At 30.1% G+C, this 17678-nt stretch overlaps 1 protein-coding gene across 1 annotated transcript; it reads left to right on the top strand.

Annotated features, from left to right (window-relative positions):
- The first annotated feature begins 10331 nt into the window (after positions 1–10331).
- LOC117929547 (chloroplastic group IIB intron splicing facilitator CRS2-B, chloroplastic) lies at positions 10332–16190 on the top strand. Its single transcript, XM_034849859.1, has 9 exons — positions 10332–10444; positions 10567–10780; positions 11248–11332; positions 11452–11519; positions 13430–13480; positions 13583–13656; positions 15382–15440; positions 15538–15614; positions 15857–16190. Exons 2-9 carry the CDS (start codon positions 10571–10573, stop codon positions 15971–15973), a joined length of 741 nt encoding a protein of 246 aa, XP_034705750.1. The 5' UTR covers positions 10332–10444; positions 10567–10570; the 3' UTR covers positions 15974–16190.
- The last annotated feature ends 1488 nt before the right edge of the window (positions 16191–17678 follow it).

The following is a 17678-nucleotide window of genomic DNA, read 5'->3' as shown; positions in this document are numbered from 1 at the left end:
ATAATTAAAATATTAATCATATTTATTTTGACACATTAAAATCTATATATAGACCCGATGCGATTTAATTAGTCGTGTTTTTCAATATGTATCAAATCAGTTCGGCAGTTAGACTGAGATCGCAACAAAAATTTGGAGACATGATGGGCCTTAGACAAAGTAAGAAGAGTAAGAAAAAAAATATCATTCATCACTTCTTGCTCATTGGATCTCTTCATGTATGGGTTTGTGATAAACTAACCAATAAATGCTTCCCAACATTATCCCTTCTATAAGATAAAAGAGATAGATCCTTCGTAGAAGGATGAGTCCATATCACCCGAGATTTGCTTTACCACCAACTAACCATATCCAATTTCACACTAACTGGGTCAGCTTGAAGGTTACCTATTTGATATTCTCCACTTATGGGAGTAAATTGTATTAATCATTCTATTATGGTAACAAAGTTTTTAATTGTATGTTCCGTATATAAAACAATATAATAACCTTAGGATATGGTTTTTATTTATGAGATATTGAAAATTATTTTTTTTACAAGGTTCTTTAAAAAATCTCAATTTTTTTGAAAATAACATATTTAACATATATTTATTTTAAAAATATATTTAACAGATAATTTTTAGTTGTAAAAAAATTAACATATTTAACATATATTTATTTTAAAATTTAATTTTTAATATAAAAATATTAATTTCATTTTATCAATAAAATATTAAAAGTTAATCTCATCCTAATTATCAAATTGGAAAAATAAACTAAATGTGTTTATAACCCAAACACATATAAAACATTTTATTGGACCAAAAAATAAAATAAAATAAAATACGTCAAATTATGCAATAATAGACATAGTAGTAAGCTCAACGTTTCTCAACATCCAAACAAGGGAATTACCATTAGATAATTTTCTTAAAATATTTTATAAATTTTTGTATTGTATATAAGTATGTTGTAATTTTATGAATAATAAGTTGAGCAAATTGTATTTCATATTTCAATTCTCGAACATAAAATTGTTCTTAAAAACAATTTTTAAGAACTATAGAATAGAGTTAGTTGACTAGTCTTTTTAGATGTGATATATGTTATTGGAACTCAGGGAACTTCCTTAGTAGCCTTTTATTATTATTTTTTTCATGTGTTTGTACAAATCGTCAATGGAGAAACCGTTAGGTAGAAGCTAGTATTTAGGGAATGATGAAATAATTCTTATCCATTTTGAATATGCTACCACCCCAAACAAGGGTCCTAATGCCCATATTAGTGTTTAGTATTATGACTAGTGCTACAATTTATTACCATTATTTAGGTCATCTAAGACATACTCATGATTTTTTATTTAAAAATCAATAAAAGAAATTGAACCTAAACCCTATGCTATTTTATTTTATTTTTTTACTATAAAATGACATGTTAATTTGCTGTCATGAGTTCTTCATTTTGAAATATTTATTGATATTATCATATTAATTCATAATATCATCATACTCTTTACTTATTTCCTTATAAATTGCTTTCATTTGAGTTAAACTTGGTAATCAGACATGAAGCTTTGTTACATTCCAATATTTATTTGGTTTATTCTTGTCTTTTATGAATCATTGATCGTAAAGTATTATTTTTTACTTGAATAAATATTATTTTTTATATAATAACCATTTGTTATTATCTATATGAAGGCAATTATGATTGATTCCACGAAAGAAGTGCTATGTTATTGGAATGGAACAATTTTGAGGACAAAAACGGATTTAAGATATATTGGAAATAATGTAGAGATTGAGCCTATAGATGTGCCCATTCATACGACCTTTGTGGTGTTGTTGAACATGATATATGATATCATTGGTGTTGACAGACACTATCAGTTGGTCTTGAAATGTCAATATCCAATTGAAATGAACAAATTTCAACCATTAGTGGTCAGGAATTATCAGACAGTTGCACGTATGTTAGTGGTGCCATCAAAGTCTGGAATGTCTTCAGTTCAATTATTCATCGAGCAAGCTCCTAATCACTATCATTTGAGTAATAAAATGGGCCATTTAACACGATTGTTGGCAGGTGATTCTGATGTTGATGACAAAAATGAAAGAGATGAGGAAGATGATGCAATCAATACAGATGAGATTCATTTACCTAATGATGATGAAAATTGTTGTGAAAGAGAAAATATTGATTTGGTGATGGTCCAACAAGTTGTGGAATGTGAAAGCACAAGATATGTGAACCTTGAAGTTGGAGATAGGTCTAATAATCCTAAGGTTGAGTTTGAGGTTGAAAACACATCACCAGTTGCCTTCCCACATGGCACCCAAGTTAATATCTCTAATGACAACGTAAAGGCAACATTTGCACCCGTTTCATACCATATGCCACCTACACAACAATTTTAAAATATGGACGAGGCAATTAATTGTGATGTAAATAATTGGACTCTGTGGAAAAACCCAATTTTAGGAAATGTTAATGGGGAGTTATCAATTGACCAAATATTTTCCTCAAAATCATATTTGCAACATGCTATGAAGATGTTTTCCATAAAGTTGCACAAAGAGTTTACTGTTTATAGATCAAATGCAAGAGTGTTAGTTCTTAAATGTAAAAAAGCACCAGAGTGCCAATGCCGACTAAGGACAATGACGGTGAAAGATACAGGTATGTTTAGAATCACAAAGTACAAAGGTCCTCATACATGTGTCAATTCATGTATAAATCAGGATCATTCTCAGTTGGATAGTTGGATTCTAGCTTTGTATCTGAGTATATTGAAACATTAGTGAATACAGAAATGACCATTACAGTTGCTGCAATTCAAGTTGTTGTTGCTGAACAATTTGGTTACCAAATTTCTTATCAAAAAGCAATGAAGGCAAAAAGGAAAGCAATGACTTGATTATTTGGTGATTCGTACAAGTCTTATGTTTGTTGAAGTACTACTAGATTCTTAAGTTTAAATATAAATAATTTATTATTTAAGTATTTTTTTTTTTTTAAATTTCAATCATAAATTGTAATTTAATAATTTTTAATTAAATTTTAAATTTAAAAAAATTAACTAAAGTCTCAATTGACAACTGCGACTTTAGTTCAAAAGTAAAGCCCCAGTTGTCAATTGAGACTTCAGTTTAAAAATGAAGTCTCAGTTGGCAACTGCGGTTTCAGTTAAAAAATAAAGCCTAAGTTGCCAACTACGGCTTCAGTTCAAAATGAAGCTTTAGTTGCCAACTAAGATTTTAACTAAAATGATGAAAAAAAATATTTTTTAATGATATGGAGTTTACGTGGCACCAAAAAGACCAATTTGAACATAAGTTTCAAAAAGTGGTTAGATCTTTTATATATATATATCTTTTAATAAATGGGTCATTTTGACCCAAAACTCTTTGGAATGACTTCCCAAACTTCGAGGCGTCCCCCAAGTAGACCACAACCACATCAGCAAATTCAAATTCTCCTTCCGGTATATTAGGTCGAGAGCTTGGATCAGACTTTGTTGGGTGTTCACGTGGTCGCCAGCAAAACCATGTCAGGGTTTCCGAATGGTTCATAATCATGCCCAAAAACAGCGTCTCCGAATGTTACTGATTTAGTGCCTGATTTCTTCAACAACCTAGTACCTGGTACCTTTTTCGATTTGGTACCCGGTCCCTCTCTCTTACTTAAATTTCATTGTTGCTATATCTATGTCGATTTTATTTTGAATCTTTCCTCACACTCTATCCAACTCCAACTCACAAACAGTTCAAAGATGATGAGAGTAAAAAATATTATGTACACCAACTTAGCACTTTGATGCTTGGTTTGCTCTGACAAGTGGTTTAGGAGGGTTCCACATGATCACTTCCATCTAACTGGACACCAATGAAGTATTGAAGCTCATCACACAAATAACAGGAGACTTGGAAAGTCAAGGAGGAAGTTGCAGCATAAATACATTTTCTTCATCCAAAACCAAATTATTTTTCCCAATAGTACTTTGTATTTGTTCTAAAAATTGTCTCTATTGGGTTCTTCGTTCAATCACCCCAATACTTCTTTTGGTCCATGTTTACATTTTCATTTCCTATGTCTATAGGTTTTGAAAACATAAGAAAAATAAGAAGAATACAAATTGTTGGGACATTGAGTCTTCCAATTTGTTCATGGATAATTTTGTTCCTTTTCATTTGACTTAGGAATCTTTTTAAATAATGATTTACTCTTCATTAAATATTCGAGGTTGTTGTTTAATTAATTGGAAAATGGTTGAATAAAGATAAGTTACTTTTTTTAATAAGTTATAGTTGAATTGGAAGGTTGAGTTAAAATGTCTTAATTAATTTGAAAATAATTTAAAATTTAAAATTTAAAAAGAACAATCTTTCAAAATAATAAAAATAATTTGGAAATGAATTTTAAATTAAGGATTTAAAATTAAAAAATTTAAAAAGAAATTCTTTTTCAAATAATAAAAATATTAGAACATATACATAGAATTCTCATCCTACAATATATATTTTAAATAAAAATACTTAAAAGATTTAAAATTTTATTCTATTTTTTGGTAAAATATTTTTCCATAATATTTTTTAAATAATATTAAGTTTATTATTTAAGATTATATTTAAAAGGGAGAATTATGAAATGGGTGAGCCAAAGTGATAATTTCCTTTTAAGGGTTACTATGTTTACAAATTCCTCCACAATCACAAGTAATAATGTGAAAGGTTGATTATTTGAAAATTCCAATTATATCTTCTTCTTTTTTTTTCTTTTTTCCTCTTATTCCCATCTAAACTTTACTTTTTTTATTTTATTTTTCTTTTGTACATTTTTAGGCATTACTATTATTATTAAATATTAATATTACTGTAGACTCCTATTGGACCATGGGTTTTTTTTCTCAAACCCAGGAAGAGCTGACAACTTGTTTTTAGAGTGGAGGCCGATTTATGGAGGAGCCAAGTTGCATGGACGTGTGGCTAGGGGACATCACCACCTTGTTAGGTGGTGGTTGAGGATGGTGATATTTGTTGAACCAAGAGCAGGGGAACGGGTAAAGACTTATGGGAAAAGAAAAACAAAGGAAGGGATATAAGGATTTTTAGTTTTTGGGAAGAGAGGGGGACAACAAAAAGAAAAGGGACAGAACAAGCTTTCTAGGGTGGCAGAAGAAAGAAAGAAAAGTTGGAGAGGGGAAGTTTTGATTGGAGATGACATTGACAAGGAAAACGGATGAGAGAATTCCGGGAAGGAGTAACAGCACAGGCATGTTTTTTATAACCTGCCTGTTCTATCTTTTTTAGATGGTTCCATTATTATTCTGTGTATACTGGTATTCTATTTTAATGGTTGAATGTGAGCATTGGAAGCTTTTGGAATATTTTTATTGAATATGAGTTTGTCAGCATGCATTTTATGCTTGTTTCTTAACCCATTTTTCTTCAACTTCAAACCCATCTCCTCGTGACCGCCATGTCTGTTTGGCATTATGTCACCTACGACAACCTTTAAGAAATACGAATCTTAGCTCCATGGCATGGTCTCTTTAGAATGCCTTTTCATTTTAGGTCTAAGCTTGGAAAACTATTCCTTCTCATTCTTCCACGTACATGAAGTCCTATGCACATGGTCACCTTCAACTCACCATTCACGATCTTTCATACCCACTAAACCCATTTTCTCTCACTATCGTATCTCCATCTCTCACTGCCCACAGCTCCACTCAACACCTAACCCCATAAACCCACTCCTCTCATCACCTTTTCCATTAACCTAACCCATCCCTCAGTTGCCTAAAGGTACGCGCCGTCGCGGAGGCCTTATGCATTGACGGAGACCTCCAGAAACTATCATTCATGGCGTGGTGCAGCCGCATGGATTTCTTGACTGGCTTGGGGTGTTCTTTGAGTTCCGAGATGATAATGTTCGGAACCAGGGAGAGCGCCTAGTTTTTCACCTTGCTAAACTCCCAAATGTGCCTCTCTTCATTGCCGAAGACCGTTGGCTCCCTTGACCCGACCATGCTCCAAAACTCCCGCAACAAGCCCCTCAGGAATTATACTTCACGGTGCATGTATCTTGGCCGAAAATCTCAGGGGACGGAGTATCCATGGCAAGCATTGAAGAACTAGGGTGTGCAGGCGGAACTGTTGACTGTTTTTATCACATGGGATACTCTTCATTTTCTCCAATTTGTGCTTGATGTTGGGCTCCAATACACTTGGCTGTCGTGCTTGAGTACCTGGCTACAGAAATGCTAAAGTTGTTGGAAAATGCATGCTTGTGAGCATGAAGCACACGTGGGAATGTCTTTATTTTTAGTGCTACTAGGATGCTAAGGCCCATGAACATTACTTAAAGGCCTCTCACCACCTTAGGCCCACCCCTAAGTGCTCCCATTTTGCATCACTTTGGCACACGGTCCAATATCCACTTGTTCATTTCTTATTTCTTGATATTTTAATAACCTTCTTAACTCCAATTTTTCAAATACATTTCATAGTTCCAATTCTCAAATATTCATTTTCAAATACCTTTCATAACTCCAATTCTCAAATAATTTCAAAACTTCCATTTTTAAATAATTCTTCAAAATTCCTATTTTTTTTAATTTAATTTTTCGAACTTTTATTTTCAAATAAATTTCAAAAAAAAAATCCAATTTTTAATTTTATTTTCCAAAACTCCAATTTTTAAAATTTTCCAAAAGTTCAATTCTCGAAATAATTTTCTAAGGTTCTAATTTTAAATCTAATTTTCCAAGATTCAAAATCTTTAAATTTAATTTTCCAAAAATTCCAACATTCCAAATTTAATTTCTCAAAATGCCACATTCAAATAAATTCTTGAAACTCCAATTTATTTCAAATCTAATTTTCAAAAAAATTTCATTCTCAAATAATCTTTCAAAATTCCCTTTTCTTAAATTTAATTTTCAATTTTTCATTTTCAAATAATTTTTCGAAATCCCGATCCTCAAATTTAATTTTTTTTTAAATTCTCATTCTCAAATAAGTTCTTCAAATTTCCGATTTCCAAATTTAATTTTCAATTTCCAAAATTCCAATTTTCACATTTATTTATTCAATCATTATTATTTTTATTATTATTATTTTATTATTTATTTTTAAAATTTCATCTTTAAATAATTCTTCAAAATTCCAATTTTCAAATTTAATTTTCAATTTCCAAAATTCCGATTTTCACATTTATTTATTCAATCATTATTATTTTATTATTTATTTTTTAAAATTCTATCTTTAAATAATTCTTCAAAATTCTGATTTCCAAATTTAATTCCCAATTTGCAAAATTCTAATTTTCACATTTATTTATTTAATCATTGTTATTTTCGTTATTATTATTATTATTCTATTTATTTATTTATTTATTAAAGATTCCACTTTGCAATTGGTTTGGCAGCTAATATTTCAACCACTTTCCAACTAAACCTATCACTTTGCACATGAACCCACACTTTGCATGGCCATCTTGGCATGCAATACATCACCACCACTTATCATTTTATTTATTTATTTATTTATTCCTTCATATTTTGATATTAAAGTTCAATTCTTCAAAATTCCGATTTCTAAATTCAATTTTTAATTTCCAAAATTCCAATTTTCACATTTATTTATCTAATCATTATTATTTTGGTTATTATTATTATTCTATTTATTTATTTTTAAAATTTTAATCTTTAAATAATTCTTCAAAATTCCGATTTCCAAATTTGATTCTTTATTTCCAAAATTCCAATTTTCACATTTATTTATTTAATCATTATTATTTTCATTATTATTACTATTCTATTCTATTTATTTATTTATTTTTAAAATTCCATCTTTAAATAATTCTTCAAAATTCCAATTTCCTAATTTAATTTCCAATTTCCCAAAATTCCAATTTTCACATTTGTTTATTATTATTATTATTATTATTATTATTATTTTATTTATCTATTTTTAAATACCATTTTCAAATAATTTCCTAAACTCCAATTCTCAAATAATTTTCTAAATTCCAAGTTCTTTTAAATTTAATTCCCAAAATTCCAATTTTTAAATTTATTTTTCAAAACGCTAATTTTCAAATAATTTTCGAGCTTTTAATTTTTGAATAAATTTCAAAACTTTAGTTTTCTTTCAAATAATTTTGATTTCACTCCAATTTTCAAATATTTCTTTAATTCTACCACTCTTTATCTTTCCTTTAGGTTCGGGTTCACCAAAAATCCCATTTTTAATCAACTTGTTACCCTTTTCTTTCAAGCGCTTGCACCTTCATAAATTTGTCTTTGATTTTAAAATAATTTTTCTGCTCCTCTTGATTTTTAAATAAGCAATAATGAATTTTTCATAATTCCAAAATAATGGAATTTGTGAGACTAATTCATGTAAGATAAATTGGGCTTTAGTAGAGGCCCTACACATGAGTTTTCTCTTTTGATTGTCAGTTGTTATGCTGAATGAATATTGTTTGATCTTTGTCTTGCTTTTTGATATGCATGTGATGATTTTATACTTGAGCTAACCTTGTTTCCATGATAACGTACTATTAATTGCTGCTAAGGTACGATCTCATTCCCACTTCGCTTATTTTAATGCATGCTTCACTTTATTATTTAATTATTTCACTGGTATCCATTGATTTCCTCATCAACTGTCATAGTTGCCTCACCTTATTTAGTAGAGACTTGTTTTTAGGAACTTAAAGGGGTGCTATGGTATTTACCGTACCTTCCCAATAAGTAAGCTGCCCGAACCCGTATTTGATTTCTCATAGACTGTCTATTCCAAATAAAGAATCACGCTTAGAGTTTTCTTTCTTATTTTGTTTACCCTTTAAAAATAAAACAAAAATAAGTGGCGACTCCAAATATGGGATCCACAATTACTCTTAATATTATTATTTATGATATTATTATTTTAAATTATTCATATTATTATTAATATCATTCTTATTAATATTATCTATTATTTTTATGATTATTAACTTATTATTCATAGTTTTAATGTTATACTAAAAATAATATTTTTATATTTTTATTATTACTACTACAAAGAAACTAATTTCTAATTTTTAATTCTTAAGACTTGTAAACTTTATTAATTTTTTTTTTTTTGTCTTTTATGCTTTATATGCTATATTAAGACTAATTATATTATTATTATTATTAACACCCCATTAATATTTATAATATTAGTTTATATTATTAATTTTATTATTAATATTTTTAATAAACTAATATTATATCTAAGTTATATGTATGAAAAAAAAATGCATTGATCTTAGTACTATAATATAACAAAACAATATTTATAATGCTATTAAATTTGTTACAAAATGTAGATAAGCATTTATGTATTGAACTTCAATATAGATACACTAAAAGTATGATAATTTATGATATGCCTTAATTTATTACATGTAGGTACAATATTTATGTATTAAACTTATAACATAAGTATACTAAAAGTACGATATATTACTATATGCCTTAATTTCGCTTTTTAACAACAAAAAAATTAATTTTAATTATTATCTTTTCTTAATAGTTATATTTATAAAACTAGTAATGAATTCAATGAAATCTATTTAATAAAAATATAAAAATAAATATTTTGTTGTAATATATTCTTAATAGTTATATTACAATATTAAATATTTCAAAATTTATGAAATCTGTATAATAAATAATATAATAACTTTATATTTTTAATTATTGGAATGAAACAATAATTTGTAAAATTATTATTAACCTATTAAATAAGAATACTATTAAAAATAATATAATAATTATTAATAAATTGTTATTTCATTAATTATTATTTTAAAAATATTATAAATAACTTATCCAAACCAATAATAATAATAATTAGAAGAAAAAAAAAAAAGTGAATTGTAGTTACATGCGAAATTAACACTTACTACACTTTGATATGAGATACAAGCCCGAGTACCCTCATCATCGATACTTTTTATATACACTTATGTATTGTACTTATAATATAGGTATATTAAAAGTACAATATATTATGTCTTATTTCATTTTTTTAACAATTATAAAAATAATTTTTTATTATAATATTTTCATAACGGTTATATTATAAATTTAAACAATTCAAAATTTTTGAAATCTATTTAATAAAAATATATATACAAAAAATTGTTGTGATATTTTCTTATGAAATCTTTATAATGAAAAATATAATAAATTTATTTTTTTTATTCATAATCATTTTTTGAAAACGAGGGATAGAGAAAAAAGGAAATGACGAGATAGGGTCTGATATGCTGCCCTTGATTTTTGTTTTTGGACCCGAATAATATCTATGTCCAGACGCCGAACTCCACCCTACTGTGGTGTCTCTAGGACGTTTCTGTGCTCTCTCCCCCCAGCTCCGATTTCACATATCCACTCTTCGAATTGAAGTATCTAAACCCCACAAAGGTTGGTCTTTGTTTTCTTCTGTTCTCCTCGTTTTTCTCTGTTTGGTTGACGAGAAAATATATCCTCAATCCTTAATTTGTTACAACTTAAACTGATGTTGTGACCTTCTTTTGGAGGATTAGGTCAATGTTGTATGCAGTCTCTGGTCCAAGCACTTCGATATCCTACCGAAGAAGCCTTGATTACCATGGATTTCGTCGCAGGCGTTTAGCACCGGCGAGGCTGTGCGTATCGGCTTCATTGCCGGATGCAAATGGAATTAAAGTCGAGTATACTCCTTGGCTAATTGTTGGATTAGGGAACCCTGGAAATAAGTACCATGGAACTAGACACAATGTGAGCTATCATCTTCAAAATCGCTCCCTTTAATTCTTGTTTCTTTTTCTCCTTTTTCTCTCTCTCTATATATAAAAACCCGATTTTCATCTTTACTCTCTGTTTGGTTGCTATGAAGATTGAGGAAAACGAAAGAAGTGAAATTTTGGTTCTCTGTTGGTGTTTCTTTGATTTAAAAAATGTGAAGTTCTTATTCAAAGCAACCAAACTTTGCCTTATCCTCAATTGGATTCTTAGGGAACAGTGAAGGAAAGGGAGCAAAGCAATCAGAATGCTGAGGAAAGGAGACAGTTTTTTGTCATTTCTCTTTCCTTTGCCATTTTCTTTCCAAGAACCAAAGGGAGCGTTGCTGTCTTTCTATTTTTTCTCCAGAGATAAAAAAATAAAAATAATAAATAAATAAATAAAACAATGAAGTGTTTTTCCTTGTTTCCCATCTTACTGCTTTACTAAGTTATCTATTTTAGGTTGGTTTTGAAATGATTGATCGGATTTCTCAAGAAGAAGGCATTTTGTTGAACACAATACAATCGAAGGCTTTAATCGGAATAGGTACTTCATGAATTGCGTTACCCGTTTCTCTTAGTCAGTTTTTCTTATTGTTGGCTCCTTCTTTCTCTCTTTCCTGATGATCTTGATGGTTGTAAAGATTATTTGTGTGACCAGTACAGGCTCCATTGGAGAGGTACCAATTTTGCTGGCAAAACCTCAGGCATACATGAACTTCAGTGGGGAATCGGTTTGTCCTTATTTTTCATTTCAGCTGTTATTTTATGTTTTTGCTGCATAGTTGCTCTAGTCTTGGAAAATCACTTTCTCATCCTGCCCTTTGATTTCAGAATGTTTGAAACACATAGGTAGTTGAATGGCTCAATTTGTTTACAGAATACTGAAGGGTGAAAATCTATCCTTTTTAATGGGGCCATTTAGTGTACAGCTGCTTCATCACAAATAACAGTATAAAATAGGAGTGCCATATCAAGAAAACTTAGAACTGAACCCATACCTACAATTGTCTTGGTGCTGTCATTGTCTTTTATAATTTCCAAATAGATATGATGGCCTTTATCCCAAAAACTAAGCCCAAAAAAGAAAAAGAAAAAAAAGGTGGAGTCATCAATTCCAGTTTACATCCATGCATCTCCACGTTGATGCTTTTGAATTTTTAGATTGATGTCCTGAAAAATTGAATCACTTTATTGTGCTTTGCACAGCAATTATGCAAGATTTAGGTTGGGAAGTGAATTGAATGTGGATTTGGTAGAGGATTTCTTAAGGGAAAAACTTTCACATGGGTGGTTACTGAAAATATGCTTATAGCTGTTTGAGGTAGTGTTGACTTCTGTGTTCAGTATTAGAAGAAGTAGATGCTGAAATAGTTACTATTCTTGTGCAATTGAATATTATGTTTGGGAATTGTATTTTAAAAATACTTTATAAAAAAATGAGGAAGTTTTGACATTTTGAAGAATTTTAATTAAATAAAAATCTGCTTATGTATCATGTTTGAGGAAAAGCATGGGCCTCCTTGCTCCTCAAAGATGTGGATAAATCACATTTGGAAGTGTAGTCCTTTAGTTCAGGATTCCATTTATGCACTTTTAAAAGTTGTGTTTGATCTTCAAACGTTGGTTTTAGTATTTAAGAAGCTCTCCCGAAGAGGGCCTTAGCGTTTTTCCTCTACATTATGTCTTAGAGCATGGTTCACATTTTAAGGTTTAGGGATTGTGGGGTGAGCATATGTTCCATGTTCTTTGAAACAGATGCATCATCATTGATTAAAGGCAGTTTAAATTCCCAGAAAAATTGAATACCATTACTGGTGTTTTTATTTGTTTGCTTTAAGTAATATCTGCTGACTATATACCATTTCTTTAGTGATAGGATTAGCATGCTAAGGGCTTGTTTGCAAACATTTTCAAAAACAGTTATGAAAAAATGGTTTTTTGAAACGATTTTTTAGAATAGTTTTCAAGGATAAAAATTCTATTTGAGGGCTAATATAAAAATAATAATAATTTTCTCACCTTATCCTTCATGGAGGTAGTGTGCACTTATGTACAATGCAAAAATTCTCAAATTTTTCATATTTTCGGTTGTTATTCGAACCACTTTATAAAAAACACCTGAAGACACCTTATATTTGTTTTGAAAAACAACTTGTTTTTGGAATAAATTTTTAAAAAAAAAAACTGTTTTCAAGAACGGTTTCCAAATAAGCCATAAACTATTGGATGCTGTATATTGAGTTGCCTTCGTTTTACCTCATATTTGGCAACAACAATTTTCTTTTTATAAGGGGATGTAGAGATTAGGGTAGAAAGTTAGGCTTCTGTATGTAATGCAATGACAATTGATGTAATCAGCATTAAATCTTCAGTTTGTGTGTTTGAGAGATTGTACTATATTTCTGTGTAGTTGAATAGTTAGTTAGTCAAAGATGTGTTGATGTTTATTCAACATGTCTATCATCTGGTCATTGAATCAGTTTAACATTTCTTATCCATGATTTCTATATTCCCATTCTCGTAACCAATGTCCTTCCTTCTCTTTTGTTAAATACAATGGACTTCAGATATTTTAGTTATGAGTCTTATGACCCCCACAAAGTAGCCATTGTCTCTGACTTTTTTTTTCACTATTCTCAAGGTTGGACCGCTGGCTGCATATTATCAAGTACCCTTGCGTCATATCCTAGTGGTATCAATCTTATATGCTTCTGCAGTGTGAAACAAGCAAACATCTCTTTACTTAATAATTATATAGAATGTTTTTAACACATTTTGAAATTTTTCCATGTAGGTCTATGATGAGATGAACTTACCAAATGGTGTTTTGAGGCTAGCACCAAGAGGAGGACATGGCTATCACAATGGGTACATTTACAATAATACGTATTTAACATAGTTTGAGCAAATCTGCATTCTTCATATTTTCTTTTCATTGGTAAATATAAGGAGAAAATGAGTAAAAGCTCTAGTACAGGGGAATTGCACGAGAAAATTAAATAATTAATCAAATAACAGGTTGAAGCAAAGCCACAAAAGCATTGCATTACAAATAATCCTAACCAACAGAAATGTAATCACGACTAAAATGTAGTAATTTGGTAAAGTTGGACTCCTTAGTTTCCTCCAAGAAAAATTTATAATGTCTCCATGAGTGAATTGCAACTTCCTCTGTTCCTTCTGCTTTAAGGAATGCTGTTTTGCTGTTTTAATTTAGCAACAATTTGCCATTTGGGGTGTGGACAGTTTTGATAGGTTTCATTAGAGCTGGACCAGCTGGTAGACAACACATTTCTTCATGGGCCTAACTGAGCAAAGGTTGACCTTGAGTTCTCAGCTAGGTTTGAAGTTGTATTAAGTGATGTGGCAGTGACTTTTTTTGAAATTATTAAAGAAAATAATTATTTTTAGATATGAAGTGAAATACCAACCTGCTGAGGCATAAATTGGATCTTTCAACTATGGATCCCAAAGAACTCTTCAAGATGGCATTGCACTGAATTCTCAGAAATTCAGTTGTTTCCGTATCATTTTGGTTCATGAATTCTTAATTTCTATTGAGAAGATATGTACAATTATATTCACCCTTTGAATATTTCATTTAGCACTTGAATAAAATTCCTTTTATGATGACAACTGCAATGATATAATTCTTCAAGATATTGAAATCCCATTCCCCATACAACTCTCTGAATAATGTTTGCCACATGGGCAGTTCAATTGTTTGAGCAGTCTGGACAGACTGGGAGAATGCTTTTTTTTTGTTTTTGTTTTTGTTTTGTTTTGTTCAGTTTTTTTCTTTCTTTCTTTTTTATTTTTATTTTTTATTTTTTTATATGGGAAATGTTTTATTTTATTTTATTTTATTTATTTATTATTTTTGTCCCCACCAGGATTTAAACCTAGAATTCTCCCCCTCCCTCCGCCCCCCATCCCAACCCCTTGCTATAATGATGAAGCCTCAAGGGGAAGGATGGGAGAAGGTTCAGTAGATCATATAATATCAATTTACAATTTTGAGATTATTTGGATGTGCAAAAGATGCCTTATTCTATTCAGCAATATGTTGGTGCAAAATGAATACTTGAAGACAGTGAGGGGAAGGTCAAAAAATGCATGTTGCATTTGTAAGAAAATATTTGAATTATATTAGAGTAAAATGCTGAGCAAGATACATGTGGCTTACCCTAGATGGGGTTTGGATATTATGGTGAAGAGATTATTCTCCATTTTCACTCATTATGTCTTTCAACATTCAAGCAGGTTAGCTCTATGATGAGATAAGTTATTTTACCAGGATTCTGAGCAGCCAACATGATATACCCAGAACAAAAAAGAACCCTAAGATGGGTATTAGATCATAGAGCAGCATCCTAATTGTATGAAGAGCAGATAGTCCTCACCTGATATTAAAAAAATGATATGGAAGTATGCAGGGCATTTTATCAGATCATGGGTTTTACATTTTCTATCTCAACCATGCTCTTGTAGTGTCTTCGACTAAAGCAGTTTTCAATTTGAAATTTCTATTTGGAAACAAGTAGTTACTTTCATTTCCACAAAAGTTCAATAATTGTTGCTTTCTTATTTCAGACTGAAGAATGTGATGGGCCATTTGGATGGTTGTCGTGAATTTCCTCGGTTGTGCATAGGTTGGTTTCGTAGCTTCCATGATTAGCTTCTGATGACATTATCCTCTCAGCTTGAGCTTTAGTTGCCACCACACCTTAAAATTTATCATGTTTTCAGGCATTGGAAATCCACCTGGCACCATGGACATGAAAGCTTATCTTCTACAGAAGTTCAGTTTCGAAGAGCGCAAGCAGGTAAATCATTTCACCTTCCTGTGTAGTTTATTCTGCACCATGTCTTACGAGCTGTGCCTTCATGCTTTCTAGATTCCGACGGATGTTCAGAATTACTTTTGTCGATTTGTGTAGAACTTCCTGCATGTATTACACTTCCATGTAGAAGTTCTATTCTGATTTCTGGATATCAGTTTGATTACATGGTGATAATTGATGATCATTTTTCCATCATATTAACTGGTAATTGGAATGTGGGGCAGATTGATGCAGCTCAAGAACAAGGGATTGGAGCAGTGAGGAACCTGGTGCTCAATGGATTCAACCACAGTACCACCAGATTTAATCTGGGGCAAAAGTACAAGTATCACAAAGTTTGAATTTTACAACTCAAGGAATCCAAACATTGAGTAGAGAATGGGGAGACAGCATCATTACCTTGTGTTTCCAAATAGAAACTTCATATGGTTTAACCAATGTTGTATACGAGAGTAGCAATGCCTTTTGCCCCTTTACCCGTCACCTCTTATCACATATTCTCTGCAAAGCCTTTAAACCTTTTGCTTTACATAGCTCATCTTTAATTTTCATGTTCAACCCGAGGAGTTATGTGATTTGGAAAAGATTCTGGTAACCCTTTACAAAAGGGTTACTTGATTTTAAAAGGGATGAATTAATCCCAAATTTAAAAATCCATCCTTTCATATATTTTAGTCTAAAAAATGGCTTAGTTTGAATAAAAATACCCTTCATCTTTTCTTTTCTTATAAATATAATTTTTTTTATTCAAAATTTACTTGAAAATAATACAACTGCTGAAGTGCATTTGTATTAAAAAGGGTTAGTCTTCATGGTTACAAATTTGGGATTATTTCATCTATTTTAATATTTAAATAGATTTTTCTTTTCAGAGCCAATTTCCTGACTTGAAAAGATGTGGCAATTTTCTTGATAAAAAATAGTTTTTAATAATTTGTTTGCAAGTAGGGTATTTTTTTAGAATATGTTTTAATTATTTTTAAATTTACTTGTTTTTTAGGTTTGTTTTTAAAAAATAGTTGTACAAAATATAAAGAATGATTGAAATTAAATTAATATAATTAAAGGTTATTTGAAAACATAAAAAGTAGATTAAAAATATTTCAAATTGAGTTAATAAAATATTTTTTATACATTTATTAAAATATATTTTCCTTATTTTTTAAATAAAATAAATATTATCTATCAAAATAGAAAAATGATATTTTTTCTCCATGTAGTAATTATCTTTGATACACTGCCTAGTTCATTTTCCTTTTTGGTCAAGCTTATTATGGATAAAATTATAGATTTAAATTCTAGCCGCCCTTATCTTTAATGTCTAATTTGGAAAAATACATGGCTTTCCAAATTTCATTTCACTTATTAATAAGAGTGACAAATCTTATATTATTAGTTAATTTATTATTTTATTTCCTTTAGTATGCAATCATAAAAGTAAACTAGAAAGACATCTATCGAGCACCCTATTCTGATCATTAAACATATAAATTGTTGAATGAATGTGCAAATAAATATATAAATTAATGGGAATGTGAGTACAAAACCGAAATGTATATTTGACCAGATAAGTATCCTAATAATTAGGGTTTGCAAGGAATAAAAGAAGTAATTAATTCATTTTTTTTATTATAATAATTAATGACTTGCACTATATGATTGTTTAATACTAAATGAAAATAAAATCTGTGGATAATAAATGAGGAAAATGTGGTAGTGGGGGAATGTAATATTAAGTTTTAAGCCGTTGAATGCCATTTGTGACATCAAATTGCACAATGAACGCTGGGGTAAAAGAAAAAATAAAATAAAATAGGCCTAATTTCCAGCCATTTGGGAGACCTTCAGTGAGCCGCCCTGTAGGGGACTGATCTGGTGCGCCTAAGCTACATGGTGATCGCCTCCTCAAAGAATCCCATGGCAGCACTCCAATCAGCTTCAAGAATCTTGACCGCCCATTACAAAAATCCGATCAAATCAAAGGGTTGTTTGGAATCCTAAGTAGTATCCCAACTTTTCCACTTTAAGACCATTTTTACCCTTTTA

Source organism: Vitis riparia, chromosome 14, assembly GCF_004353265.1.
Source record: "Vitis riparia cultivar Riparia Gloire de Montpellier isolate 1030 chromosome 14, EGFV_Vit.rip_1.0, whole genome shotgun sequence".
Classification (NCBI taxonomy): Eukaryota; Viridiplantae; Streptophyta; class Magnoliopsida; order Vitales; family Vitaceae; genus Vitis; species Vitis riparia.
Note: the sequence above shows the minus strand (reverse complement) of the source record. Positions and strands in the feature narration are given on the sequence as shown.

Bases quoted from the DNA above. Each gene is read 5' to 3' on its own strand.
- LOC117929547 (XM_034849859.1), top strand. From the start codon at position 10,571: ATGTTGTATGCAGTCTCTGGTCCAAGCACTTCGATATCCTACCGAAGA. The intron at 11,333-11,451 runs GTACTTCATGAA...TGACCAGTACAG, and splicing joins GAAGGCTTTAATCGGAATAG to GCTCCATTGGAGAGGTACCA. The intron at 13,481-13,582 runs GTATCAATCTTA...TTTTCCATGTAG, and splicing joins CCTTGCGTCATATCCTAGTG to GTCTATGATGAGATGAACTT.